This window comes from Aquarana catesbeiana, linkage group LG04 (assembly GCF_042186555.1).
Source record: "Aquarana catesbeiana isolate 2022-GZ linkage group LG04, ASM4218655v1, whole genome shotgun sequence".
In the NCBI taxonomy this organism is placed as follows: domain Eukaryota; kingdom Metazoa; phylum Chordata; class Amphibia; order Anura; family Ranidae; genus Aquarana; species Aquarana catesbeiana.
In genome coordinates, this window is record NC_133327.1 from 305,163,574 (window position 1) to 305,190,391 (window position 26,818).

The 26,818-nt window shown below is 41.0% G+C and overlaps 1 protein-coding gene across 3 annotated transcripts in view; it reads left to right on the forward strand.

Moving 5' to 3' along the window:
• Positions 1–26,818, forward strand: part of COL19A1 (collagen type XIX alpha 1 chain) — a 1,371,841-nt gene that overhangs the window by 1,184,010 nt on the left and 161,013 nt on the right. For all 3 annotated transcript variants that reach the window (XM_073626739.1, XM_073626741.1, XM_073626740.1), the window contains exon 45: positions 10,242–10,304. In XM_073626739.1, coding sequence (XP_073482840.1) covers positions 10,242–10,304 — 63 coding nt within the window. The remainder of the gene's footprint in view (positions 1–10,241; positions 10,305–26,818) is intronic.

Here is a 26,818-nt window from a genome sequence, read left to right on the forward strand (position 1 = left end):
AAATGCTGCCACTGTGCCCCATCAAATGCTGCCACTGTGCCCATCAAATGCTGCCACTGTGCCCATCAAATAGTGCCACATAAAATGCTGTCACTGTACCCATCAACTAGTGCAACATCAAATGTTGTCACTGTGCCCATCAAGTACTGTCTCATCAAATGCTGTCACTGTGCCCATCAAATAGTGCCACATCAAATGCTGTCACTGTGCCCATCAAATAGCGCCACTCTGACCGCCCACCTGCTCGCCGTCTGCCTGGAACTTACCCTGTCTCGTGGCAGCGGGTGACGACAGCGAACGGTGGGACCTTGCAGCGGGTCAGACAGGGGCTCCTATGTCCTCCGTGCGTCTCCTCCCCTCCTCCCGATAGGTGTCCATCAGTGGCGTCACTAGGGTTTGTGTCACCTGGTATGGAAAAAAATGGTGTCACCACCTCTCCACCAACTATAGTCCCCCCTCAGTACAGATCCCCCCCTCAGTACAGACCCCCCTCAGTACAGACCCCCCTCCCTCAGAACAACCCCCCTCCATCTGTATAGACGCCCCCCTCAGGACAAACCCCCTTCCTCTAATAGTACTGACCCCCCTCAGGACAAACCACCCCCTTCATTAGTACAGACCCCCACTCAGGGCAAACCACCCCCTCCATCAGTACAGACCCCCACACTCAGTATAGATCCCCCTCAGTACAGACCCCCCTCCCTCAGTATAGACCTCCCCCTCCTCAGTACAGACTCCCCTCCATCAGTAAAGACCCCCCAGGACAAACCACCCCTCCTCCAATAGTACGGACACCCCTCAGAACAAACCGCCCCCCTCCATTAGTACAGACCCTCTTCAGGACAAACCACCCCCCTCCTCAAATAGTGCAGACCCCCCTCAGAACAAACCACCCCCTCTATTAGTACAGACTCCCCAGGACAAACCACCCCCCTCCATTAGTACAGACCCCCTCAGGACAAACCAACCCCCTCCTCCAATAGTACAGACCCCCCCAGGACAAACCAACCCCCTCCAATAATACAGATCCCCTCTCAGGACAAACCACGCCCGTTACTGCACCAGCTTGGATGGCTCAGGTACACGGAACACCCAGGCAGCAGCTGGAGAGGAGAGGACAGTGTGCAGCTGTGCTGCCCGGGTGGAGAGCAGATCGTAAAAGGCTTGGGCAGCAGCACAGGAGCTAAAGACAGAGAGGAGAACACATGCCAGGCACAACAACAGTGCTTGAGGTGTGTTACGGCTGAAGAAAAAACTGCCAAAGGGAGCCAGGGCTTTCATCACCCTCAGGATGGTGTCACTCATGTAGCGGACCGCATCCCCACGCACCCCCCTAGCGACACCACTGGCTATAGTTAGTGCTGTAGAATTAAATGTAGCTTGCATATCACATGGTTATTCTAAATTTGGACACCCTCTGATGTAAAGATTAGCTATTCTAGGAATCCAGCATAAAACTTGTATGAATTCTTTAAATCTACACCCGTAATTGGAAGTGTTTGCTCGAATATATGATAACTAACACAGTAAAACATACTGTAGTTTTATGAGGAATTTCAGTGTTTAAAGTCATCATAGAAATCCTTTGAAATAAACTGAGAAATTTTGTAGAATTGTAAGGTTTTAATGTTGTCCAGAAAGCTTCAGTCTTGGTAATGTCCAAGTTTTTTTTTTTATTTTTATTTTTTTTACTTTTTTTATGTAATATTGTTAATGTTGTGCATTGTTGTGCATTGTGCAAGCTGTGATAAGGCGCACTTTTTTGCATAATTTGCTAGTATGCATTGCATACTAGCACATTATGAAATACTTACCTGAGAACAAAGTGGCGCACTGTCGCTGCTGACAGGGTTTCCATCTTCACCCCGTCTTCTTTCTTGGTTCGCGTCCTCCTGATTTGGCCATGCTGCGGTGACGTCACTCCCACGCATGAGCGCTGGAGTCATGAACCACGGCATGGAGCTCTGAAGGGACAGCACGTATATGCCATCCCTTCAGAGTGCATGCACCAGGGACATCACCAGTTTCATGCAATGTGAATATCCTTTGGATACAAGCAAGTAGAAAAAAAAGGGTTTACTTCCACTTTAAAACATATTTTCCTTAAAGTCATGTTGAATAGAAGGAAGTATCTAGCTGTTTCAAACATATGACCATGTAACCATGCTAGAGAAATCACATATACAGTGTAATCTCTGAAATTTAAGAAATGGGACCCCTTTCAGCTGAATATTTCCAGCTCTTTGAACATACATTATAGAGGTCAGAGGCTAATATCAGAGGCTGATATTAAAGTAGAACTATAAGCAAAACTTTTTTTTTTCATTTTGGATAGAGCAAGGAAGGGGTATAACCCCTGTCAGATTTCTTTTCGCCATCTGTGTCCCATTGTGAAGATTTCCCTTCACTTCCTGTTCCATAGCCAAACAGGAAGTGGAGGAATTCTCTGCAAATTAAAGGAATTTCTTGGGGACCCCAGGTCACCAGAACTAGTGTCCTCATTGGAAGATGTCCCCCCTATTACTTTTCTGGGAACAACCCAACATTTGGGATTTTTTTTTTACTTTCACTTTCAATGATAATGGTAAATAGGACAAATATAGAGGTTGAATCTCCCTAACAGGGACACAGACAGCAATAAAAAATGAATAGGTGCTCTAATCCCTCTCCACTCTATCCAAAACTAAAAAAAAAGTTTTCCCTTTAGTTATACTTTAAGTTAAATTCGGGTACTTACACTAACTGCATAAAAAAAGTATGATTTATTAACAAATGCAAAGCTGCATTAATGTGTGCCTTCTATAAGTACATGAAATTCAGGTTTGTTTATGGGATCTTGCTACACCCTGATTCCATAAATTTGTTTTCTGTGACTTTATAGAGGTAAATAATAGCTATTAGTTTGGACTGAAAGTGAGCTTATCATGTATGATGTTCTGGATGTAGCAACAGCAGCAATATTTTGTGACCATAGTAACATTGTATAGTGTGCAATTGTATTTTATGGAGATAGATGACTGGGTTTGTTGCCCAGGGGTTTGTGGGCCTCCTGGAACTTGTATTAGGGTGAAGGAACTGATGCTACGCCCCTGACCGCATATCAAGATTTAGATCAAATAATACAGTTTTCAGACTTGTTCCTAAAGAATAACATGCTTATATTTTCAAATAATTCCTATACTTTGCACAGTATAGTATAGTATAATCAAACAAAACGTTGATAGCAGACAACTATCTCATCTATTTTGAACTCTTCACTTTTTTATCCTGAACATGTTTGTTATAAGGCTAACAAAAAGTACTGTAAAAAGTATTACAAAAATATATTTTTTCGTGTGTCACTCTGACCAAGGTTTGATTTATAGCTGATGTTCTAGATGGTGTGATGGAATCTGATGTGCTGTCATAATGTACTGTAACTCCATACCAGGGTAAGGAAAGTGAAAATTTCAGAGTCTGGATGAGATATAAAACTAGCTGAATCAAAGTAAAAGTTACTTGAAACTCTATACAATGTAGTTTTACAAAGCAGCATGGAGGATAATATGGGTTCTTCACAGCACCATTGCTTTAGGGTCACATTTAATAATGGTATTACTCGAAACTTTGCATGTCTTCCTTCTGGCTTTGTCTCCTCCCACAAGCAGAGATTTCAAACAATGAAGCCACACATTATATAGTACATTATTATACTTCTTCCTAACAGAGATTGAAGTGTTAAACATTAGTGTAAAGAATGATTTGCAAGCTTGTATTGAGGGAAGTTATCTGTAAACAGGTAAACCCAGCACATACAGTATAACTATCAAAGTTATGCGAAAGATGTTTAAGAAGTGAGAGCGCCAACTAAGTTTAATATGTCATACAGATTTTTATTTGCCAAAATGAGTCTCACAAGAGTATCCAATGCATTTCAGGAATAACTACCCCCCTTCATCAGGGTTTGTTTTTACAGAATAAAATACTATGCAGCACACTGGACCAATATAAAATTCTTAAAAAAGAGTTCAACAAAATGTATAGAGGGGCTTGTTCAGGGTATGATAAGACAAACAATAGTGCGCTACAATTAACTTTCTAATAAAGTGCACAGACTACTGTTAGTGAAAAATTGTGGTATTACATAAAATAATACTGGCAATAAATAAAGTTAAATGTTCAGGGTACCTATCAGGCAGTCCTGCAACTACAAACCTTGATGAAGGGGGACTGGTGAGCCCCCAAATTCATTGACAAATTCATTGCACAGAGCAGGTTAGTATAATCTCTTTGTTATTTTAATAAAATAAAAAATGAAGCTTTACAATCCCTTTAAATCACATTAAAGGATACTCTAGTAGGTGCAAAAGTAAGATACATACATGTGTCATTTCTGTAATTTACATGCAGATGTGCTAATTCAAATTTTGCACAAATCTTTGTAGGTATTGGAGAAAAGTCAACTTTCTAATGTCTTAATAATAAAATTCAAGCAGTATATTTGTTGTTTCAGACATATTGCATACACAGTATCTCACAAAAGTGAGTACACCCCTCACATTTTTGTAAATATTTTTAAATATCTTTTCATTTGACAACACTGGAAAAAAGTCACTTTGCTACAATGTAAAGTAGTGGGTGTACAGCTTGTATAACAGTGTAAATTTGCTGCTCCCTCAAAATAATTCAACACACAGCCATTAATGTCTAAACCGCTGGCAAGAAAAGTGAGTACACCCCTAAGTGAAAATGTCCAAATTGGGCCCAATCAGCCATTCCCCCCCCCCCCCCCCAGTGTCATGTAACCTGTTAATGTTACAGGGTCTCAGGTGTGATTGGGGAGCAGGTGTGTTAAATTTGGTATTATCGCTCTCACTCTCTCATACTGGTCACAAAGAAGTTGAGTAAACATAGTGTCATATCCAGAGGGTGTCTCTGGGAAATAGACGTATGAGTTCTGCCAGCATTGCTGTAGAGGTTAAAGGGATGGGGGGGGTCAGCCTGTCAGTGCTCAGATCATACGCCGCACACAGTTCATCAAATTGTTCTGCATGGCTGTCGTCCCAGAAGAAAGCCTCCTCTAAAGATCATGCACAAGAAAGGCAAAACAGTTTGCTGAGGACAAGGATTACTGGAACCATGTCCTGTGGTCTGATGAGATCTACATATACTTATTTGGTTCAGATGGTGTCAAGCGTGTGTGGCATCAACCAGGTGCGGAGTACAAAGACAAGTGTGTCTTGCCTACAGTCAAGCATGGTGGTGGGAGTGTCATGGTCTCGGGCTGCATGATTGCTGCCAGCACTGGGGAGCTACAGTTGATTGAGGGAACCCTGAATGTTAACATGTACTGTAACATACTGAAGCAGAGCATGATCCCCTTCCTTCGGAGACTAGGCCACAGGGCAGTACTCCAACATGATAACGACCTCAAACAAACATCCAAGATGACCACTGCCTTGATAAAGAAGCTGAGGATAAAGGTGATGGACTGGCCAAGCATGTCTCCAGACCTAAATCCTATTGAGCATCTGTGGGGCATCCTCAAATGGAAGGAAGAGGAGCGCAAGGTCTCTAACATCTACCAGCTCCATGATTTTGTCATGGAAGAGTGTAAGAGGACTCCAGTGGAAACCTGTGAAGCTCTGGTGAACTCCATGCCCAAGAGGGTTAAGGTAGTGCTGGAAAATAATGGTGGCCACAAAATATTGACACCTTGGGCCCAATTTGGACATTTTCACTTAGGGGTGTACTCACTTTTGTTGCCAGCGGTTTAGACATTAATGGCTGTGGGTTGAGCTATTTTGGGGGGACAGCAAATGTACACTGTTATGCAAGCTGTACACTCACTACTTTACATTGTAGCAAAGTGTCATTTCTTCAGTGTTGTCACATGAAAGGATATAATAAAATATTTACAAAAATGTGAAGGGTGTACTCACTTTTGTGAGATACTGTAGGTCTTCTTTACTGTCATATGTTTCTGTATTTGGTTAAAGTGATTGTAACCTTAAAAATAAAATGCTCCTGTCCCTGTAAGGCATGAGATATAGCACAGTGCTTTTGCCCTTGTCAATTGTCCCTTTCTATGTTGTAGAGTACCTGGCTGGTCCTGTCTGTTCCTGTCCCCTCAGTAAACTGACCATGTTTATCATGACTGCTGATCTCTGATAACATGGTCAGTTTACATGCCTCCATCATTCAGCTATCTCCTCAGTGGCTCTGCATCTCCCCCTATCACCTTCCCTCTCTGCCTGTCAGTTCCGTAGTCTGTGTGAGAGCCAATCTCCTCCCCACCCCTCTCCTCTCATGCCTGTGTAATTCTATTCCCTACAGCCGCTCTAGTGCAAGAAAACATGTATTAATTACTTTGATCCTCTCTGTTTAAGGTCCCTGTTCAGTGTGTGTTTTTCTAAAATTATATTGCTAAATATCTTCTTTGAAAAGCCCTACTCTGCAGACACGTGACCTCCCTCTGCCAGCTTGCATTCATCATAGGGGAATCTCAGCCCCCACTGTACTCACTTATTCAGGAAGGAAAACAGAGGGAGGTCACATGACAGGACAGCAGGGTTCTGCAATGAAGGCATTTAGCATTATAATTTTAGGAAAACACACATACTGTACTGAACAGGGATCTAAAACAGAGAGAATAAAAATAATTAATACATTTGACTTTACAACCACCTTAAGTTTTACATTTTTTTTACTAAAGCAAAATACCTTACCCATGTCATGACCTGATTTCAAAAAACTGCAGAAGAAAATCAGGGAACAGGGAATTGCTTTGACACACTGTTTTTGAGATACGGTACATATAAGACACAAAGATATAATATTAGCTAAAATGTTTCTATCTATAACCGATACAGCTAAGCTGGGTGACTCAGCATTATTTGTTAGCTTCATAGCCTTGATTTGCTTCTGAAAATTAAGGTGTAAGAGCATTTAGAGATGGGCGAATCTGCCAAGGTTCGATTCAGCAAATCTTGCTCTAAATTTGGTAACCCTGAACGTAGGAGCAAATCTCATTTTAGACTTTGGGTAGAAGGAGGGTGACAAATCTTGATGTTCATGCTGGGAATTTTTTGGGGCAAAAAATGTCAAGTGAGACTAGCCACTTCCATGGGGGGACATGTACCAATGCAAATATTTAAATCTAAAAAAAATACAGTGCTGAGAAAGTTTATTGGTCTTCTTGGAGGACAACATTGGAAAAACACACACATAAACTTTAAATAAGAGAATGCCTAAAAACTGTATGCGGTGTTACAGAACAGCATGTTTTTTTAGGACAGTCTCTGCAACAGCATACACTGACAGCACATATTTGGCTATGGGATTGATTATTTTTCTTATACAGTTACCTTGCCTTACGCACAGCAGGTGCACCCCAATTTGATTCATTTCAGTTTGGGAAAAATGCTTTTCATTTTTTTATTTTTTTTTTATTTTTTATTTTGTATAAATTGGTGATACAGGTAAATACAATACATTAAAAACATGCATTGTAAAAGGGTGAAAAAGGTACAAAGTTGAATTAGCAATCAGAAATCTTACAAGCAGCTAATAATTATAGGAATATTTAAATAACTCAGCCTGCAACTGGTAGCACACTCCCAATATAAATGTGACAAAAGTGAATAAATATGTAAATAGTTGCGCTAATACAATTCATATGTGAAAAATCAAAACATATAAACAGTGACATATCGTGAGTGAAGTTCATCCATACACTGCTAATTCAATGTTTATAACAGACTATAGTAATAGTGTGAATAATCTGAATATTATAAATCAAGGTCCAAATAATATCATAAAATCTTTTGTGCAAAATTTTCTGTGCAAAATTACTATTCTGATACTCTTCTTTAAATCTTGTCATTCATATAAATAAAACTTGCTCCCAAGTGCTCCACCCTCGGATATGTGCTCAGCTCAGTTGATGTGACCTCACACTTACAGTAAGTTTGGTAAAAAATGGCTGTGTAGTCTCTCAGGACTAATGAGATGTCTTTTTCTCCTTACCAATTTATCTGTATATGTCTCCAAATGGCAGTGTTTAACCAGTGCATGCAAAAGATAAAAAGCTCCACATAGTGCTTAACTCTGTTTAAAAACCTTTAGACTTATATAGACTTAATAAATATGTTTCACTCACATGCATAAGGTGCTCCAGTACACCAACTATGTACAGCGTGTTATTAATCCACAGCTCTGTGACAACAGCTCCGTGCTTTGCCTATAGGTATCTCAGCATCTTGTTCCACCATGTGTCCCTCCCCTACGCGCTACGTCACAAGGGTCACGTGACTTCCTCAGGGAGCTGCATAGAATACATTAAGATAAAAAACCTTCTGCCTTTACAACCACTTTAAGAACACCGCTGATACAGCAATGTAAAACTGGCCAGCAGCAGGATAAGTGGGGCTTTACTACAAGAATCAACATACTGTAGAGAATACAGCAGTGTAAATTGGCCACTAACAGAACAGTATTCGGGGATAATAGGCCAAACCAGGGAGAGCATTAAATGTGATGATATCATCTGAGGTAGTTTAGGCGCACACTGCTCTTGCACTTAGTTTTCTTTTTCCTTTTCAAAAGGTAGCTTAAAGAAATGAGGGACAGTAACAAGTAAATGCCCTTTTTTGGGGCACCCAAACAGGCCTTATCAAAAATAAAATATAATAAAAAAACCTACAAAAAAATAAAAACCACAAACCACTACCTCTGAAACAAAAGTCTATATGTGTAAAGAAAAAGAAGTTTAACCAAAAATAAATCTCATATCAACACAAAAATACCCCCCCCCCGAATAAATGAAAAGCCCAAACTGCCACAGCTGTATCAGAGGCACATTTTTTTTAAAGGTAAGTTTGCTACAGATGGGACAGCAGCCAAAAGTGACCTCCAACAGAAGAGGCCCCAAGAGGAAAAAAGTCAGAAAAGGGGTTGACTGTCCAAAAAGCTAGCAATCAAATTTGAAGTACAATTTTCGAACTCACCCTATTCCAGGGTTTTTTTTCAGCGAGAACGTGAGGGAATGCAGTTCCCGCACCTCCAGCACTGAATGTATCTAATGGCAAGGGTGCTGGCGTGTGCTGGAGGGTCTACTGATGCTGACTGCTAGGAGATATATTGTTGCTGGAGGGGATCTGTTTTGTGTGGGGGCCTATTGTTGCTGGGGAGGTCTAAATGTTGCTGTTGGGGGATCTGTTGTTGCTGTTGTCAACTGCTGCTGGAAAGGATCTATTGTTAAAGGAGGGGTCTATTGTTTCTGGCTGCTGGAGAGTCTATTGATGCTGGCCGCTGGAAGATCTGGTCTTGCTGATATTTTGTTGCAGGGGTCCTATGTTGCTGGGGGTCTATTGTTGCAGGGGTATATTGCTGCTGGCTGCAGGGGATCTATTATACTGCTTTTCTTTTTATCCTTTCCAATTTACATACAAATTACTTTAGCATAGCATGACATAATCATACTTGGCTCTGTATTTTCTGAATGAGATGGTGCTAGAAGGTGGGTAGGGAGTGGAACCAAGAGATGTTGCTCGGAGGTGGGTAGGGGGCAGAGACAAGAAATGACTCAGTAGGTAGGAGTTCCAGCACATATTCTCTGAGAAAAAAGCCCTGCCCTATTCTCTCCCTAGTAATTTTTTAGCTTTCCCTTGACTTTCTCTACAACAGCTTCCAATCTATGACTGCCCAGAGACCCATTTGTATATAGTTAGAAGGCTGCTTATCTAAAAGCCCCTCTTTTGGCCTTTCTACATCTGATGGGCAATATCTGCACAAACATTACTTGGGATCATAAAACTCAAACTCCCAGGATACTCCTTAAACCAACTGTAGTAGGAAACCCAAACCTCATCCCTGAGTGCTGTCACCAATTCAGGATTACTGATGTCTAATTGTTACAAATTTAAAACAAAGTAAAGGCTATGAACAGGAATTCAGACCAAATAGTTCCATTAAATACCTCATTATCAAGCTTAGCCTACTAGCATCATTCACAGTGGTAAACAGACCATACGTATATTTTACCTGCCAAGTAATTTATAATTTTCTTCAGTCAGTTCTGTGATGCATGCAGACAGCACAAATAGGTCTTTCGTTGCCACTACAACATCATAGCTTGGCAAGAACTCATCTCTAGCTATCTGACTGGACAGTAATGACTGTATCTCGCAGATTACAGGTGCACTCTAAAGTATCAGTTAAAGAACTGTACATCTCTTCTTATCATATTATTTTTCTTCTAGGGTGAGAGAGGTCCAGTAGGAGATATTGGCTTTCCTGGTCCTGAAGGTCCCCCTGGATCATCGGTAAGTTTGCACCTTTAATATTTTTCTTCTATAATTTTTTTTATTGAAAGGAGACAAAAGTGTTTGAGCATAACAAAACAATAACCCATAGGAGGGCGTAATAAAACACATTACTATTGAACTACAGAACAACATTTGACCATTTGAGAAAATAAGACCATGAAAAGTTCACTCTTCAAACCATGTTAGAAAAGGGTTGGAAGGTAGCTTAACAAAGCATCAGTACTTCTAGGCATATCCTCTATGAACCCCAGTCTGCTAGTGGGCTGGCACTACCTAATCTTTGGTTATATTTTCTAGCGGCTCACTTCTCTCAATTAGCCAATGGAATATCCCAAATTCATATGTTCCTTGGGTCAGATTTGAAACCAGCTCTATCTGTCCCTATTATCTCTCAAGTATTCTATGATCAACCTCAATCTCTAGCCATAGGCTCATCTCTTTTAACACCATAGTTACCCAATCACTAACCCTTTGGAATCGTTATAAGACCAAACTCAGTCTGGTATATTCCCTTATCACTTTAGCAGACCTCCAAATAGGAAGAACGTTCACTACTTTTGACCTTTTATGCACGCAGAAACAATTACCGCTTCAGGAATTTTATCACTACCTACAAATTAGACATTTTTATACCTCCCACTTTGGCCTTACTCCAACCTCTCCGATTACATTTTTTGAACAGCTTTGCCGTGACTCTCCCAGAGGTAAGGGTCTTATCTCAGATCTCTCTAAATCTGCTATTATTTCCAATTTTACCAGTATGCTCCCTTATATGAAGAAATGGGAAGCTGACTGTGCTAAAAAATTTCCCCCGCGAACTGGGATATTATTCCGGGTTTTTTTGCGTAAATGCACTAAATCTCTTGCAAATAGAGAAACCTCCTTTAAAGTATTGACCAGGTAGTATTATACCCCCTCCAAACTCCAAGCTATGTTTCCAGGAACCTCTGGCCACTGTTTTTGGGGCTGTCCACTTATTGGACCCTTCAAACATACATTCTGGGAATGCGAGCAACTCTCTTCTGTATGGAATAAGATATCCACTATAGCCCCAGCGATATCAGGCACACCCTTAAACCTTACAATATCAATGTGCCTTATTGGAGCTCCAATTCTGGGTGTCTTGCACAAAAAAAATAGACTAATTCACACCCTCTGTGTGTCAACTCTATGGGCCATTGCTCTGAAGTCCTCAACAGTCCCCCTGTCCACAAAATTAGGTGGAGTTGATGGGGTTATGTTAATAGAAAGGGTCCTATACACCCTACAAGTTAAGATGCACCTGTTTAATCGCAAATGGAAGGCTTGAAAGACCTAAAGGCATATCCTGTTACCCTGAAATGATACAGTAAGTGCTTTTGTCCCCATGATTTGAAGGATCGATGCCATTGGATATATTTTTGACTTTCAATATAGCTATATCTGTACAACTGTTGTTTCATATGCCCCGGAGATTCTCTGTATGCTTCTGAATTGTTGTTTGTTTTATGCTTTAAACCTATATTTGTGGCTTATACTCCTTTTTGTGCATTGTCATGATAATATGTATTTTATATACCTTAAAAAAAAGTTTGTAAACAAAAACATAGTATCAGTATGCTGCCGTTACCTTACATACGCATACAGCATAATTGTGATAACATATTTTCAATACAAAGGTTAAGGGAAGCAAAGGTAAAATTCCTTTTGTATAACAAACAAAGTGGTATATTATAGTCATCATGAGAGTCACTGTTCAAAAAAATTAGGGGATATACAATAAGCTATAAAATTAATAGACATATAGTAGATAGGAGAAAGTCCAAAGTGTCTTTAGTTGGGTAATAAGTAAAAAAGGAGGTTATTCGGCATGTGGAAGAGATGAAGGAAAAATAGGAGAGAAAATAAGGTGGCGGGGGGAGGGGTCGAGAGGGAAGGGGAGAAGAGAAGGGGGGCTAGGGAGGGAGAACCCCAGAAATCAGAGAGGAGAAGTATGGAAGCTGTGTGGGTCAGAAGGCTAAGCTTTTAATCAAGGTAAGAGCAGGGATTCATCAAAATTGTGAGGAAGATAATGTTTTACCCACGGACTCCATAGCATCTCAAATTATTGGCTTATGCTTCAAGTTTATGTTTGTGGGAAAGAGTGCAGTAAATCTAAAATGTGTGAGCACTAGGGTATCATCCTGATATAGTAGCAAAAGGACAAAAAGTATTTTGGGACTTTAAATATACCCAGTGTGCATTTGAATTACCATTCAAAAAGAAAAATGATCCAATATTTATATTTATTACATATAATATAATAAGACATATTGTTGTCTGTGAAATACATTACAGAGATGAGCACATTAGAAGGTCTGTCGGGAGGGGTCAAGAGAGAAGGGGAGACGAGAAGGGGAGCTAGGGTTGGGGGGGGCATTGGAGGGAGAACCCCAGAAATAAATCAGAGAGGAGAAATATGGAAAGTGTGTAGGTCAGAAGGCTAAGCTTGTAATCTGGGTAGGAGCAAGTATTCATCAAAATTGGGAGGAAGATAATGTTTTACCCATGGAATCCATAGCATCTCAAACTTTTTGCTGCCGTGGTAACCTGAAGGAGTAATTTAAATTGTCGAGTGGTCAGATTAGAGGGTTTCATGTTAAGGAGATCCACTGCAGGATCAGGGGAATGATTATCGTCAAAAAGGGTGGCTATGATGTTAAATATATTTGCCCAAAAAGATTTAGCTAGGGGGTAGTCACACCAAATACTGTAGGTGCATGACGGTGGTAATACAGCCTCAAAAGCAGTGGGGAGAGTAATGAGGTACATATTTTGCAATCCTGGCGGGAACTAGATGCCAGCGGGTCAAGACCTTATAGTTGGTTTCCAATGCAGCAATATTCTGGGAGGAGCATTTGGTGGCTTGCCAGATAAATGTCCAGTAAGCACCTTTAATACTTTTTTCCCAAACCCAAATTTTTTTACAGGATTCAGTTTAACATCAGAACAAAACGATGCTAGATGATTTGGCTAAGTTATTTTCATGTTAATCCTTAATCCTTAAATAGGACCTAAATAAAATAAAAGCAAATAACATGAATGTCATAACTTGGTTATTTTTAGTTTTTTAAGTAAATATTTTTCCATAAACTGGGAAACAAATTGCACGAGTTAAAAGCTTAAATAGCAAAAGTGCTTTAGTCATGAAAATAAAGCAGTGTTGTTTCTTGGTACACACGGTTGATTCATACCAGAAGCCCTAATCATAGTTTCTGTATAACATAATCTTTCATTGAAAAGATTGGAGATGTACATTACGAAATATACTGATAGTAACTGGAAAGGCAAATATTAACTGTCTCATGGAAGAAGATATCCCCAAAATCTCTTTAGGTATGCACGCAATACATTTTTCTTTGCTAGCAATGTTTAAGCTAGTCTAGGGAGTATGCCCATCTAAAGAGTTTCTTAAGTTGCCTTATTGCATACAACTCTGTAAATATCAATCAGGAAATGGAAAATAATTTCAGCCTTTCATGATTGGGTTACAGTTCTGTGCAGCAAAAGAAAAGAAAAAAGTAATATGTTTTATTTGGAAATATGCTTGCTTTTCCAGGTTGTATAAAAGGAGCCTAGGTGTACACTTGTTTTTTTTATACACAACATTTATCAATTTTGACCAAGATGTCTTTGTGTTGTGTTGTAACCTTTGTCAGATGTGGGAGATTTGACCTCACTTCCTGCTCTGTATGACATTGATACAGATATTGTAATGATGACACTCTCAGTCCTACCCTGCACAGAAATTTTCCATCTCTAAGTATTAGAGGGGATGGGGGGATCCTGGACACATAAGGTTTTTCACCCTAATGTAGAGAAGGTATTAGGATTAAAAAAGGCTTAAGACCTTAGAACCACTAACCACTAGTGCTAGCAGCTAAAGGATTAAGTTTGAGTTTAGTTCTGCTTTAATATCATCGCACCTACCCTTTACAAGTTTTTGGGGAACATTTGCATTGTGACTACAGTCCTACTTGCTTCATATGAAACCTCTTTATACTGTCTGATCTCTTATACCATCCCTGCAGTGAAAAAATTTCCAATGTGTGCAAAAAAAAAAAAAAAAACCCTACATATCCTCTTACTTAAATACGTCAATGCTTCCTTGGGTCTTACACCTTTTGAATTAATTTACTATAAGGACCTCCATGCTGAGGGTATTATTTCCCCCATCTACCCACAATATTTATCTTCTTGCTTTTCCTAACTACCATCAGTTGGGAGAAATAATTGGCATTATCCAACCTCCCAAGAGGAGAGTAGCAAACAATGTGGCTCAATACTGCAAAAAGCTTAATCAGCATTCTGACCACCGAAAACAATTATAAAATTAATTTACTATAAGGACCTCCATGCTGAGGGTATTATTTCCCCCATCTACCCACAATATTTATCTTCTTGCTTTTCCTAACTACCATCAGTTGGGAGAAATAATTGGCATTATCCAACCTCCCAAGAGGAGAGTAGCAAACAATGTGGCTCAATACTGCAAAAAGCTTAATCAGCATTCTGACCACCGAAAACAATTATAAAATACTAATGTGATGGTATTTCATCCCTTCTAAATTCTCACATGTTATCCCTGGCTGTAGCATTTCAGAAAATATAATGTTAAGTGCACATTCAAACATTTCTTCCAAAAGAAAAAAATGAAATCTGTCAATATTTTTTTTATAACATTTTTTCAAAAATAAATGTAAAGGTTGGTAGAAAAATCCTAATGTAGGACAAGTCAGACCATGAACTGAAAGAAGGTGGGTGTTTTCACCAGTTCCTCACCATGTATTATTCATTTGGCATATTCTCCCTATGTAACCCTAGCTCCCCAGAGCCTCTTCTTGTGCCAAAACCACATAGATGGAGGTGGAGTATGAAGAGGTGAGGGAGGAAGGGAAGGAGCAGTATACAGAGAAGGCAGAGAAGGGGAAATTGGGGGAGGCAGACAAAGACAGTACATTGGTAAACCTCACCACCTACTAACTATCTCTATGTGGCAGCACTTCCACCTCCCATTTTAGGCTTCGCAGTCTTTTTTTTTTTTTTTTTTGGATGGTCGTGATTTAGGTCAGGGGCAGGGGCAAGCTTTGCACTCCAACTGTGGTGAAACTACAAATTGTATCATGCCTCTGCCTCTGGGAGTCATGCCTGTGATTGTCAGGGTCTTGCAATGTCTCATGGGACTTGTGTTTCAAAACAGCTGGAGGGCCGAGGTTGCCTACCCCTGCCTTAGGTGATCCGTTGCTTATCTATGAGGAGCTTCAGTCTGGTGCACTCATCAGACAATAGAGTTCAGTCTTCGCAGCATTGTATGAATTCTCTATAGCAGTTCACTCTCTGTTGTAGCTGAGTCATTACACTGTTGGTAGTGACCATAGGAATCTCAATAGACTTTGTACATAGTGCATAGATTTTGTCCGCTGGTCAAATGTTTTTAGCCTATAGTGTTACAATATTTTCTCTATTGGTCGAATGTTCTTTGAAGTCTAAGTTTATCTAAGACAAAATAATACAAAAAGAGCACAAGGGACATGCCATTCCTTCAGTGAGATATCTCCCTTGTGCTGCTGTTTTTCTATAAAATCTTTCTCCTCCAATGCCCCATCCCCACCCCTGCCACCATAATCTACCAGTGTGGTGGGAGTTAATAGAACTAAGGGGCTGTGACAGGCTTTCATCAAGAGTATCTGAATATGCCTACCTCTTTGGCCCAGCTTCTCCATTTATCAAAGCCTTTACTATAGCTGTCTGGCAATCACATGTTCTCTATTCAGAGATCCTTTTTTCATTCATGGGAGTACAGCTTCTATGAATAAAGCAGCTAGGTGGAAAGTGTGGGCATAGCCGGGCACTCTTGAAGACAGTCTGTCACAGCCCCTTAGCTCTATTAACCCCCGCTGCACTTTGGAGAAAGGAGGACACAGAAGCACAAGGAACATATCTGACTGAAGGTAGGTCATGTCCATTGTAATGATTTTTTATTGTTTTGTTTTAGGTAAATTTAGGTTTTAACTCTTTTGGTTGAATGTTCTTAAAGCAATATTAAACCCATAAACAACAATTTAACATACTAAAGCTTACCAATCCCTACATGTAGTCACTGCATTATTTTTATTTTTAGGCATTTTTTTCTTGTCACCTGGTGATATAGCCAATAACACAGTTCCTGTGTGGATGTCTACACTCTGAATTAAGTAGCAGTGGAGACACCTTTGGACAGCAGCATTGTCAAACTAGTAGAGGGTAGTGATAGATGCACTAGCAGATTTAAAAGGACTTGACTAACAAATAGAAAACCCTAGTTAAGGGTGGCGTATAAAAACAGTATCTTTTGAACCAAAAAAATCTTCAGTTGTGCATGTGAAACATATAAGGTCATTTAAGACAGATTGAATTCACACTATGGTTGTTAATTATTCATCAATTAAAAAGATCAATATAAAGCAGGGCTGTGGAAAAACAGCAGTTGTGTATATTTGTGGAGCAATTTCTTCATAATTAAGATTAAGAGTCTTTTTCCACCCTTGTTTGATCTCATAGATTAGTTTAGGGTGTAGTGTATATATATATATATATAGATATATATAGCTGTATTTAATAAAATTATGAACCTTTCTATACACACCCCTGATAAAATGTCAGGTTTCTGTGATGTAAAAAATATGAGACAAAGATAAATCATTTCAGAACTTTTTCCATCTTTATTGTGACCAATAAACTGTACAACTCAGTTGAATAACAAACTGAAATCTTTTAGGTGGAGGGAAGTAAAACTGAAAAACTAAAATAATATGGTTGCATAAGTGTGCACACCCTTAAACTAAAACTTTGTTGAAGCACCTTTTGATTTTATTACAGCACTCAGTCTTTTTGGGTATGAGTCTATCAGCATGTACATCTTGACTTGGTAATATTTGCCCACTCTTCTTTACAAAAACACTTCATATCTGTCATATTGCGAGGGCATCGCCTGTTCACAGCCCTCTTCAGATCACCCCACAGAGTTTCAATCGGATTCAGGTCTGGGCTCTGGCTGGGCCATTCCAAAACGCTAATCTTCTTCTGGTAAAGCCATTCCTTTGTTGATTAAGATGTATGCTTTGGGTGATTGTTATGCTGAAAGATGAAGTTCCTCTTCATGTTCAGCTTTCTAGCAGAAGCCTTAAGGTTTTGTGCCAATATTGATTGGTATTTGGAACTGTTCATAGTTCCCTCTACCTTGACTAAGGCCCCTGTTCCAGCTGAAGTAAAACAGCCCCAAAGCAAGATGCTGCCACTATCATGCTCCACTGTGGGTATGGTGTTCTTTTGGTGATGTGCAGTGTTGTTTTTGCACCAAACATATCTTTTAGAATTATGGCCAAAAAGTTCAACCTTGGTTTCATCTGATCATAACACATTTTCCCACGTGTTTTGGGGAGACTTCAGATGTATTTTTGCAAAATTTAGCCGGCTTGAATGTTTTTCTTGGTAAGAAAAGGCTTCCGTCTTGCCACTCTACCCCATAGCCCAATCATATGAAGAATATGGGAGATTGTTGTCACATGTACCACACAGCCAGTACTTGCCAGATATTCCTGCAGCTCCTTCAGTGTTGCTGTAGGCCTCTTGGCAGCCTCCCTGACCAGTTTTCTTCTCATATTTTCATCAATTTTGAGGTGATGTCCAGTTCTTGATAATGTCACTGTTGTGCCATATTTTCTTCACTTGATGACGACTGTCTTCACTGTGTTCCATGGTATATCTATATGCCTTGGGAATTCTTTTGTACCCTTCTCCTAAATGATACCTTTTAACAATGAGATCCCTCTGATGCTTTGGAATCTCTCTGCGGACCATGACTTTTGCTGTAGGATGCGACTAAGAAAATGTCAGGAAAGACCTACTAGAACAGCTGAACTTTATTTGAGGTTAATCAGAGGCACTTTAAATGGTGGCAGGTGTGTTACTGACTCCTATTCAACATGAGTTTGAAGGTGATTGCTAAATTCTGAACACAGCTACATCACCAGTTATAGGAGGGTGTGCACAATTCTGCAACCACGTTATTTAGTTTTTTATTTTTACTCCCCCCCTAAAAGATTTTGGTTTGTTTTTCAATTGAGTTGTACAATTTATCAGTCACGGTAAAGGCGGAAAAAGTTCTGAAAAGATTTATCTTTGTCTCATTTTTTTACATCACAGAAACCTGATATTTTAACAGGGGTGTGTAGACTTTTTATATCCACTGTAGGTAAAGATTCTATGATTGCTTTTGTATTTAACAGTGTTGCACAAAGTGGTGATGTTTATAAGGAAACTGTAGTGAAGGTATGTTTTAAAAATGTTTCTACTTTTGCTATTTATTTAATAAATAGGATTTGTATATTTTTATCTTCTGATATGAGTAGTGCACTCAGTTACCTGTGCCCACCAAATTGGGCTCATTGTCACGTGTGTTGATTAAAAAAAATGAAGCATTACTCAATAATGCGTCTATAGCATTTATGATATGTTTTTAAAGCATTTTTACTGTATTGAAAAAGCATCAAGAATACTTGTTAAATGCTCACGAAAGTGTTGTTTTTCTAGTGGTAAGTGCTTAAAGGTGAAGTGTTGTAGAAAAAATTATCTGCTTTGATGCGTTTAGGTTTTGGTATGAAAGCAGGTACTTTTGTGATTTCTCTGCAAGATGGATTTGTATACTTTGATCTATTTGACACTTGGCTTAGTCCAGCTCAAGATGATCACAGAAAGAATGTCATGGTCACTTGCAAGCACCGAAACTTGCCAGCACAAAAAGGTTTGCCACTGACAATAATCCTCAATGCCCCTGCTCTTGCCTGACACTGTCAATATTGCTGACTGGCTTGATGTTTTTGCCTGCACAAAGAAGCAAATTGTTTTACCATACAGGTGCTCAGTACAAAAAGGAAGTGGCTAGAGCTGTTTTGTCCTAGTTCTCTGTTATTTCCCAGAGCATTCTAGGATACAGGAACATACACTGCTTCTCCCCCAGCATATACTGTAGCTAACACTTTATAAATAATATGCCATAAAAATTATAAGTGCTGTTAAGGTGTGGTTATGGCGTGTTACGATTAAAGATATTGGAGGTGGCTGACAAGTGTTGATGCCTCATAAAAGTGACCTGCTGCTTAATTTTTAACACAACACAGCACAATGTTACTATTCCTGCGTGTACAGCACTGTGCGGTGCCAATTGTAATATTCATGGCAGGCACTTAAGGGTAGTTATGAGGCTTTAAAAACACTGCATAACTGCCGCTTAAACACAGCGTATTAATGCACATGTGAATGAGCCTTTATTCTGATTTTTTTTTTCTTTTTTTCCTATTATTCCCCACTTTCTCCTCCCCCTCACTTCCAACACAGTAACTCTTCTCTTCCTCATATTCCTTCTCTTGCCTTCTGCTTCCTCATTGGATTACGCATCATGGGATGGTCTACTGGGCCAAATAATGGTGGGTGGGTGCCTGACACTGTTTTTCCTATGCAATGAGCACTGAATAGGTCTCTTTCTGGATGTTAGTTTATATTACAAAGCAAGTTTGTACCGGTTTTTACTATGTTTTGTAAAGGTTTTGTGAAGCTGTCACATGATGCCTGTGAGCTTTTTTTTTTTTGCTCTATATGGGATTCTATACCCCGGGTCAACCCTGGAAATGTCTTCTAGGTTATATAGAGAAGGGGTTGAAAAGCAAAGAGATTGGACTAAGTGGGACTCAGACTGTCGGACTTGGGGGTAGTTATAGTGTCGTTTTTTTTGTCGCTCCAGATAGCAAAATTCACTTTTTCTATTTCTGGATAAAACCTGTTGAGTCTGCACCTCCTATATTGCAGCTTAACCAAGCTGCTTTCATACTGTACTGTTCAGCTACTGAACAATATTTATGGCTAATGTCTCTCAGATAATACACGCTGATATTTATTGCAGGATAAAACCTGCCTTGTCTCTTTCTATTTGGTATCAATTCAAGTACTTCTGTACTGCCTTGATGCTAACCAGTTTCTACCAAACACATACCTAAAGTCTGTATTTTGAAAATCTTGGGAATAACCAGGGATAAGGGCATGTGAAAAGGGGTGGATTGTTGGGTTGTGGCATTTAACTGTTTTTGTGCACTCTGTTTTGACATTTTACTATTAAACTTTTGTGCAACCGGCCAATTTGTATGATGTTGAGGGCTTTATCTTATTTGTAAGATCAGTTGTGACCGCTGCTTCAAACAGTCAATTCAGTTCTATTTCCTCTTGATAAAATACCAGTTGTCACAGTCGTAACCAACATTTTTGCACAGGTGGGATCTCCTGGGGCAATGTCTTTTGGATGCATATACATCTGCTGTGGTATCCCTCATTTCAGCTGTGAGTGCCACATAGTTTTATTTGTAGATGTAATTTGAAGGGTTGTTGTTTCTTCAATTTCATCCTCAAAATCAAGTTAAAGTAAGTATTTTTTGAATTTTTTAAATCGCTTTATTTGGTTAAATATCCCAACAGAAGTGCCCAGCTCCCCATGCCCTTTATTTTTTGATAATAGCTTTCTTATTAGCCCTGAACATTACCAGACTTTACTATCAAGATTTTCCCTCCCCTCACCCTTGCATAGACTTTAGTGAGGTTCGCATCTGAGTTCAGATTTTTCATGTTTAATGTGACATTTAGCAAGCAGACTGGAGTCACACTAAAAAAAAGTCGCCCATGCTTGGAATGCAATGTCCACTTTAAAATACAGTAATCCCTTGAAACACTGAATGTGAAACTTTTCAAAAAGATTTTTAAAAAATATAGGAAAATTTCAACTTGTAAAAGAAAGCTCATGTTTCCGAGTACTTTCTATTAGTTAGTGAGGCTCACCATCAGGAGGCAGGAGGCCCATATACTGTATTTACCTGGATATACTGATGGCTTTGGCAGTTTTTACTGAATGTAACTGCTGCCTACGCATATTATCAATAAGCATATTGTGCGCTTAACCTGTCCAAGCTAGTGACAGGTTTACTTTATAGCTTGCAATTCTGGGACCCTCTCTTAGCAGAGCATCAGGCTATTGTAGTATTACTGTGTAATGAAGACATGTAGATAAGAAAACATGCTGCACTCAGTGCCCCCTTCTGTCATTTCAAAAGTCTTTGTAAAGCAGGGCTTAAAAGCACAAATCTTTTAAAACCATAATTTTGTCAGCATCACTCTTCTTAGTAAACACATTCTAAATCTGTCTTTGTTATGTTGCTTTAGTGACTCATCTATAGAATGACGATACAAACCTGAATTCTTTTTTTTTTTTTAAATAAACAAGGACTTTAATGGTGTGTACTCAGAGCTTGGTATCGGAGGACATATTGCCCACCCACATACGCCAACATCTTCCAAAGATTCTCTTGTCACTGAAGTCAATCAAATCTGAGTCACAGTGTAAGCCACGTCATACATCATTATGAATCTGATAAACTTATATCAGTGACAAATTAAAATAAGTTGTGATTTTAGTATAAAAGCTTATGTCATTTTACAAAATATAGTGATCCTACACAGCTGGTCTTGAAAACCAATAGATATATACCTCTCTTTTGGGTTATATGAAATGGCCCTCCTCAAAACAGGATATTGTTCTGAACCTGTAGGTAAATAAGAGAAGTGGAAAAGTGGGTTTGATAATGAAGTTGGCAGTACCTCCATCCAGGACGGGGCCTCTGTGAGAAGATGGGATTCCCATCTTGGGACATTAACCAGTAATCAAATTAAATAATAACTATGAGAAGAGGAATGACTGTAGCTAGTGTATAACATTAACCATAAGTATACATATACAACACACCTGTATGAAAATAATATGAGCTTTATATGATAAAAGAATAATAATAGTACATACATCCAATGATATTATCAGCAAAGAAGTCGACAGAAATCCTGGTGGAGTAGTGCACATATACCCAGATATATATATATATATATATATATATATATATATATATATATATATATATATATATATATATATTTATTAATTAAAAAAATCTCCAGGTGAATGTTACAGCAAAGTTCAGTTGTAGGGCCCCACACAGTGCGGCATCCATTTTAGTGTCACTGACCTGAAGCGAAGATGGCAAGATCCTGCAATCATTGTCCAACCAACCTGGAATGCAGCATCTCACCAGCAGAAACCATGGTATGATACTGGAACTCAGAATTAGCCTATCTACTCTGCTTCTTAGTCCCTAATATCTTCCAATTTGTCATGCACCTCTACCTGCCTTTGGTCTATCAGATGCATAACCTTGCTTTAGCCTACAGTTGTGCTCATAAGTTTACATACCCTGGCAGAATTTATGAATTCTTGGCCATTTTTCAGAGAATATGACTGATAACACAAAAACATTTCTTTCACTCATGATTAGTGTTTGGATGAAGCCATTTATTAGCAATCAACTGTGTTTATGTCACATACCTGGTAGGTAGAGCCCGGAATGCAGGGAACGGCTTCTCGTATACCTCCGACTCGGGAACCCCTGGTAGTGATGACAGGGGCTCAAGAGTGCGAAGGGGCACAAGTGCCTGACTGGAAAGCTGGAGCAGAGGGCTGGATCCTGTAGTCAGCTGGGAGGTGTCCTGTAGTCCAGCAGCAGGATGCAGACAGCAGGGAGGTGACTTGTAGTCCAGCAGCAGGATGCAGACAGCAGGGAGGTGTCTTGTAGTCCAGCAGCGGGATGCAGACAGCAGGGAGGTGTCTTGTAGTCCAGCAGCAGAATGCAGACAGCAGGGAGGTGTCTTGTAGTCCAGCAACAGGATGCAGGCAGCAGGGAGGTATCTTGTAGTTCAGCAGCGGGATGCAGACAGCAGGGTACAGGCAGGCCGGGTCAAACACAGGCGGGCAGATCAGGTACAGAAGGGGAATCCAGGAGACTAGTCAAAGTCCAAAGCCAAGATCAGGGCAGGCAGCAAACAAAATGCTGGAAAGTGGCAGGAGCATTACATAACCCAAAGGACATCACCAGGTATTCAAAGTGTCCGAAGCGGGTGCGGAAGGCAGTCTTCCATTCGTCCCCGCTCCGGATCCGGACTAAGTTGTATGCTCCACAAAGATCTAGTTTGGTGAATATAGATGCAGTTCCAAGTCTCTGAAATAGTTTGGGTACCAAAGGTAGGGGGTACGGTTCTTGATTGTAATTTTATTAAGGTCCCGGTAATCTACGCAAGGGCATAGGGAATGATTCTTTTTCTCCACGAAGAAGATTCCTGCCCCAGCCGGATCGGTGGAAGGCCGTATGAACCCTTTTTCCAGATTCTCATTGATGTAAGTTTTAAGCGCACCAAGCTCCAGTTCGGTTAAGGGAAAAATTCTCCCAAAGGGGACCTCTGCCCCGGGAAGAAGTTCAATTGGGCAGTCATAGGGTCTGTGTGGGGGAAGTGTCTCTGCCCCTTTCCGACTGAACACATCCAGGAAACCATGGTACGCTTCTGGAACGGTTTGGCAGGTTTCAGCATTGGTCTCCAGACACAGTAGGGAAGATGGAACGTCAGTAGATCCCTGTAGGCAATGCTGACAGCAGTAAGGAGAGGGAAAACTGATGTTTCCAGTAGACCAGTCAATTCGTGGGTTGTGAGCTTTGAGCCAGGGCATGCCCAGTATGATGGGAAACAGGGGTGATTCAATGATGTCAAGACGGAGTAGTTCCTGGTGGTTGCCGGAAATGGTGGTATTCAGAGGAACTGTCTCTTGTGTTACAGGCCCAGATTTAATAGCCGATCCGTCAGCCAGGTGTACAGACAGTCCCTGTGCTCTGGGTCGTAGAGGGATTTGGAACTTGCGAGCAAAAGATAGGTCCATGAATCCGCTATAGGCTCCGGAATCAATTATAGCGGTTGCCTGGAAGTTCCCTCCTGGAAGCTGTAGAAAAATGGGAACAGCCAAGTGAGTGGTACTGTTAAACACAGCAGATAAGGAAGTAGAGGAGAAGGTAGTGTGCTTACAGGTCTTTGCAGGACAAGTCTTCACGTAGTGTCCAGATTCCCCGCAATAAAGGCAGAAGTTGTTAGCTCGCCGGCGTTGTCGTTCTTCAGGGGTGAGTGAAGGACGGATCAAGCCAAGTTGCATTGGTTCAGAAGTATCAGTAGGGGTGTGAACAGGAGGATTTGGCACACGTGGTAACATCCACACCGGGCGAGAGGGACCAGCTGCATGTTCTGCCCTACGTTCTCTTAAGCGCCTGTCAATTTGGATCGACAGGTTGATAAGGCCTTCAAGTGTAGCCAGAATGCCAACCCGGGCCAACTCGTCTTTTAATGGTTCAGAAAGGCCCATGCGAAACTTATAGCGTAGGGCGGCATCGTTCCAGTTTGTGTCGGAACTCCAACGTCTGAATTCAGATGCATAGTCCTCCACCGCCCTACGGCCCTGCTGAAGTGAGAATAGTGCTGCTTCTGCGGTAGCTGCTTGTTGTGGATCTTCGTATAGGAGGGCCATGGCTTGAAAGAAAGTATCCAAATGGTCGAGGCAGTTATTCCTCTGCTCCAAAAGGCGATGGGCCCATGCCTGAGGTTCGCCCAGTAGGAAGGAAATGACGAACCCCACCTTAGTGGTTTCTAGGGAAAAAGTTCTGGGTTGCAATGCAAAGAAAAGTTTACAGGCATTGTGGAATGCCCTATACTTGCTGCGGTCCCCGGAGAACCTTTCTGGTGTGGGAACTTTGGGTTCCGGAGGCAACATGACCACTGAAGGAGCAGTGGGTGGACCCGGAGCTGGGGTAGAGAGAAATTGGACACACTCTTCTAGTTGTTTATAACCGTCTTGTAAGTCCTTAACAGCTTGTGTAAGTCCAGCTAAATGACGGCATAAGTCCTCAATGGGCGACGTCCCCTGAGTGGGCTCAGACATGGCTGTCCGGTACTGTCACGTACCTGGTAGGTAGAGCCCGGAATGCAGGGAACTGCTTCTTGTATACCTCCGACTCGGGAACCCCTGGTAGTGATGACAGGGGCTCGAGAGTGCGAAGGGGCACAAGTGCCTGACTGGAATACTGGAGCAGAGGGCTGGATCCTGTAGTCAGCTGGGAGGTGTCCTGTAGTCCAGCAGCAGGATGCAGACAGCAAGGAGGTGACTTGTAGTCCAGCAGCAGGATGCAGACAGCAGGGAGGTGTCTTGTAGTCCAGCAGCAGGATGCAGACAGCAGGGAGGTGTCTTGTAGTCCAGCAGTGGGATGCAGACAGCAGGGAGGTGTCTTGTAGTCCAGCAGCGGGATGCAGACAGCAGGGAGGTGTCTTGTAGTCCAGCAACAGGATGCAGACAGCAGGGAGGTATCGTGTAGTCCAGCAGCGGGATGCAGACAGCAGGGTACAGGCAGGCCGGGTCAAACACAGGCGGGCAGATCAGGTACAGAAGGGGAATCCAGGAGAGTAGTCAAAGTCCAAAGCCGAGATCAGGGCAGGCATCAAACAGGGTAGTCAAGAACAGTCCAACAGGTAACAGGTTGCAAGTACAGAACACAGGTAACAAGGCGGCAGGGGTCTTCAGGAACGCTGTAGACCGGACAACAAGGCAGCAATGGAACAGTCCCCTTTTTATAGCACATCTTTGGCGCCAAGTGCTGTCATAGGGAGCACGCGCCCGTGCGCCGCTATTGGCGCTATTGCACATGCGCGTGCGCCGGATGGCGCTTCTGTGCACAAGCACTCTTTTAATCTTCCTATTGCTGGAATGCTTGCGAGAAGGCTTTTCCTGACAGTTTACTCTTTTTAAATCATAATGACAACAGAAACAACCCAAATGACCCTGATCAAAAGTTTACATAACCCAGATTTTAGTACCGTGTATTCCTCCTTTAAGATCAATGATAGCTTGAAGTCTTTTGTGGTATTTGTGAATGAGGTTCTTTATCTCAGATGGTAAAGCTGCCCTTTCGTCTTGGCAAAAAGCCTCCAGTTCCTGTAAATTGTCCTGCATGAACTGCACATTTGAGATCTCCCCAGAGTGGCTCAATGATATTGAGGTTATGAGATTGAGATGGCCACTCCAGAACCTTCACTTTATTCTGCTGTGGTGAGTGACAGGTGAACTTGGCCTTGTGTTTTGGATTGTTATGTTAGAATGTCCAAATACGTCCCATGCGCAGCTTCCTGGCTGATGAATGCAAATGTTCCTCCAGTATTTTTTGATAACATACTGCATTAATCTTGCCAACACTTTTGACCAAGTTTCCTGTGCCTTTGTAGTTCACACATCCCCAAAACATCAGCGATCCACCTCTGTACCTTTCAACATAGGCCTTGTTGACTCCTCTCCAAATGTAGCGTTTATGGTTGTGGCCAAAAAACTCAATTTTGGTCTCATCACTCCAAATGACTTTGTGCCAGAAGGTTTGAGGCTTGTCTCTGTGCTGTTTGGTGTATTGTAAGTGGGATGCTTTGTGACATTTGTGTAGTAATGGCTTTCTTCTGGTGACTCAACCATGCAGTCCATTTTTTTTCAAGTGCCTTCTTATTGTGCATCTTGA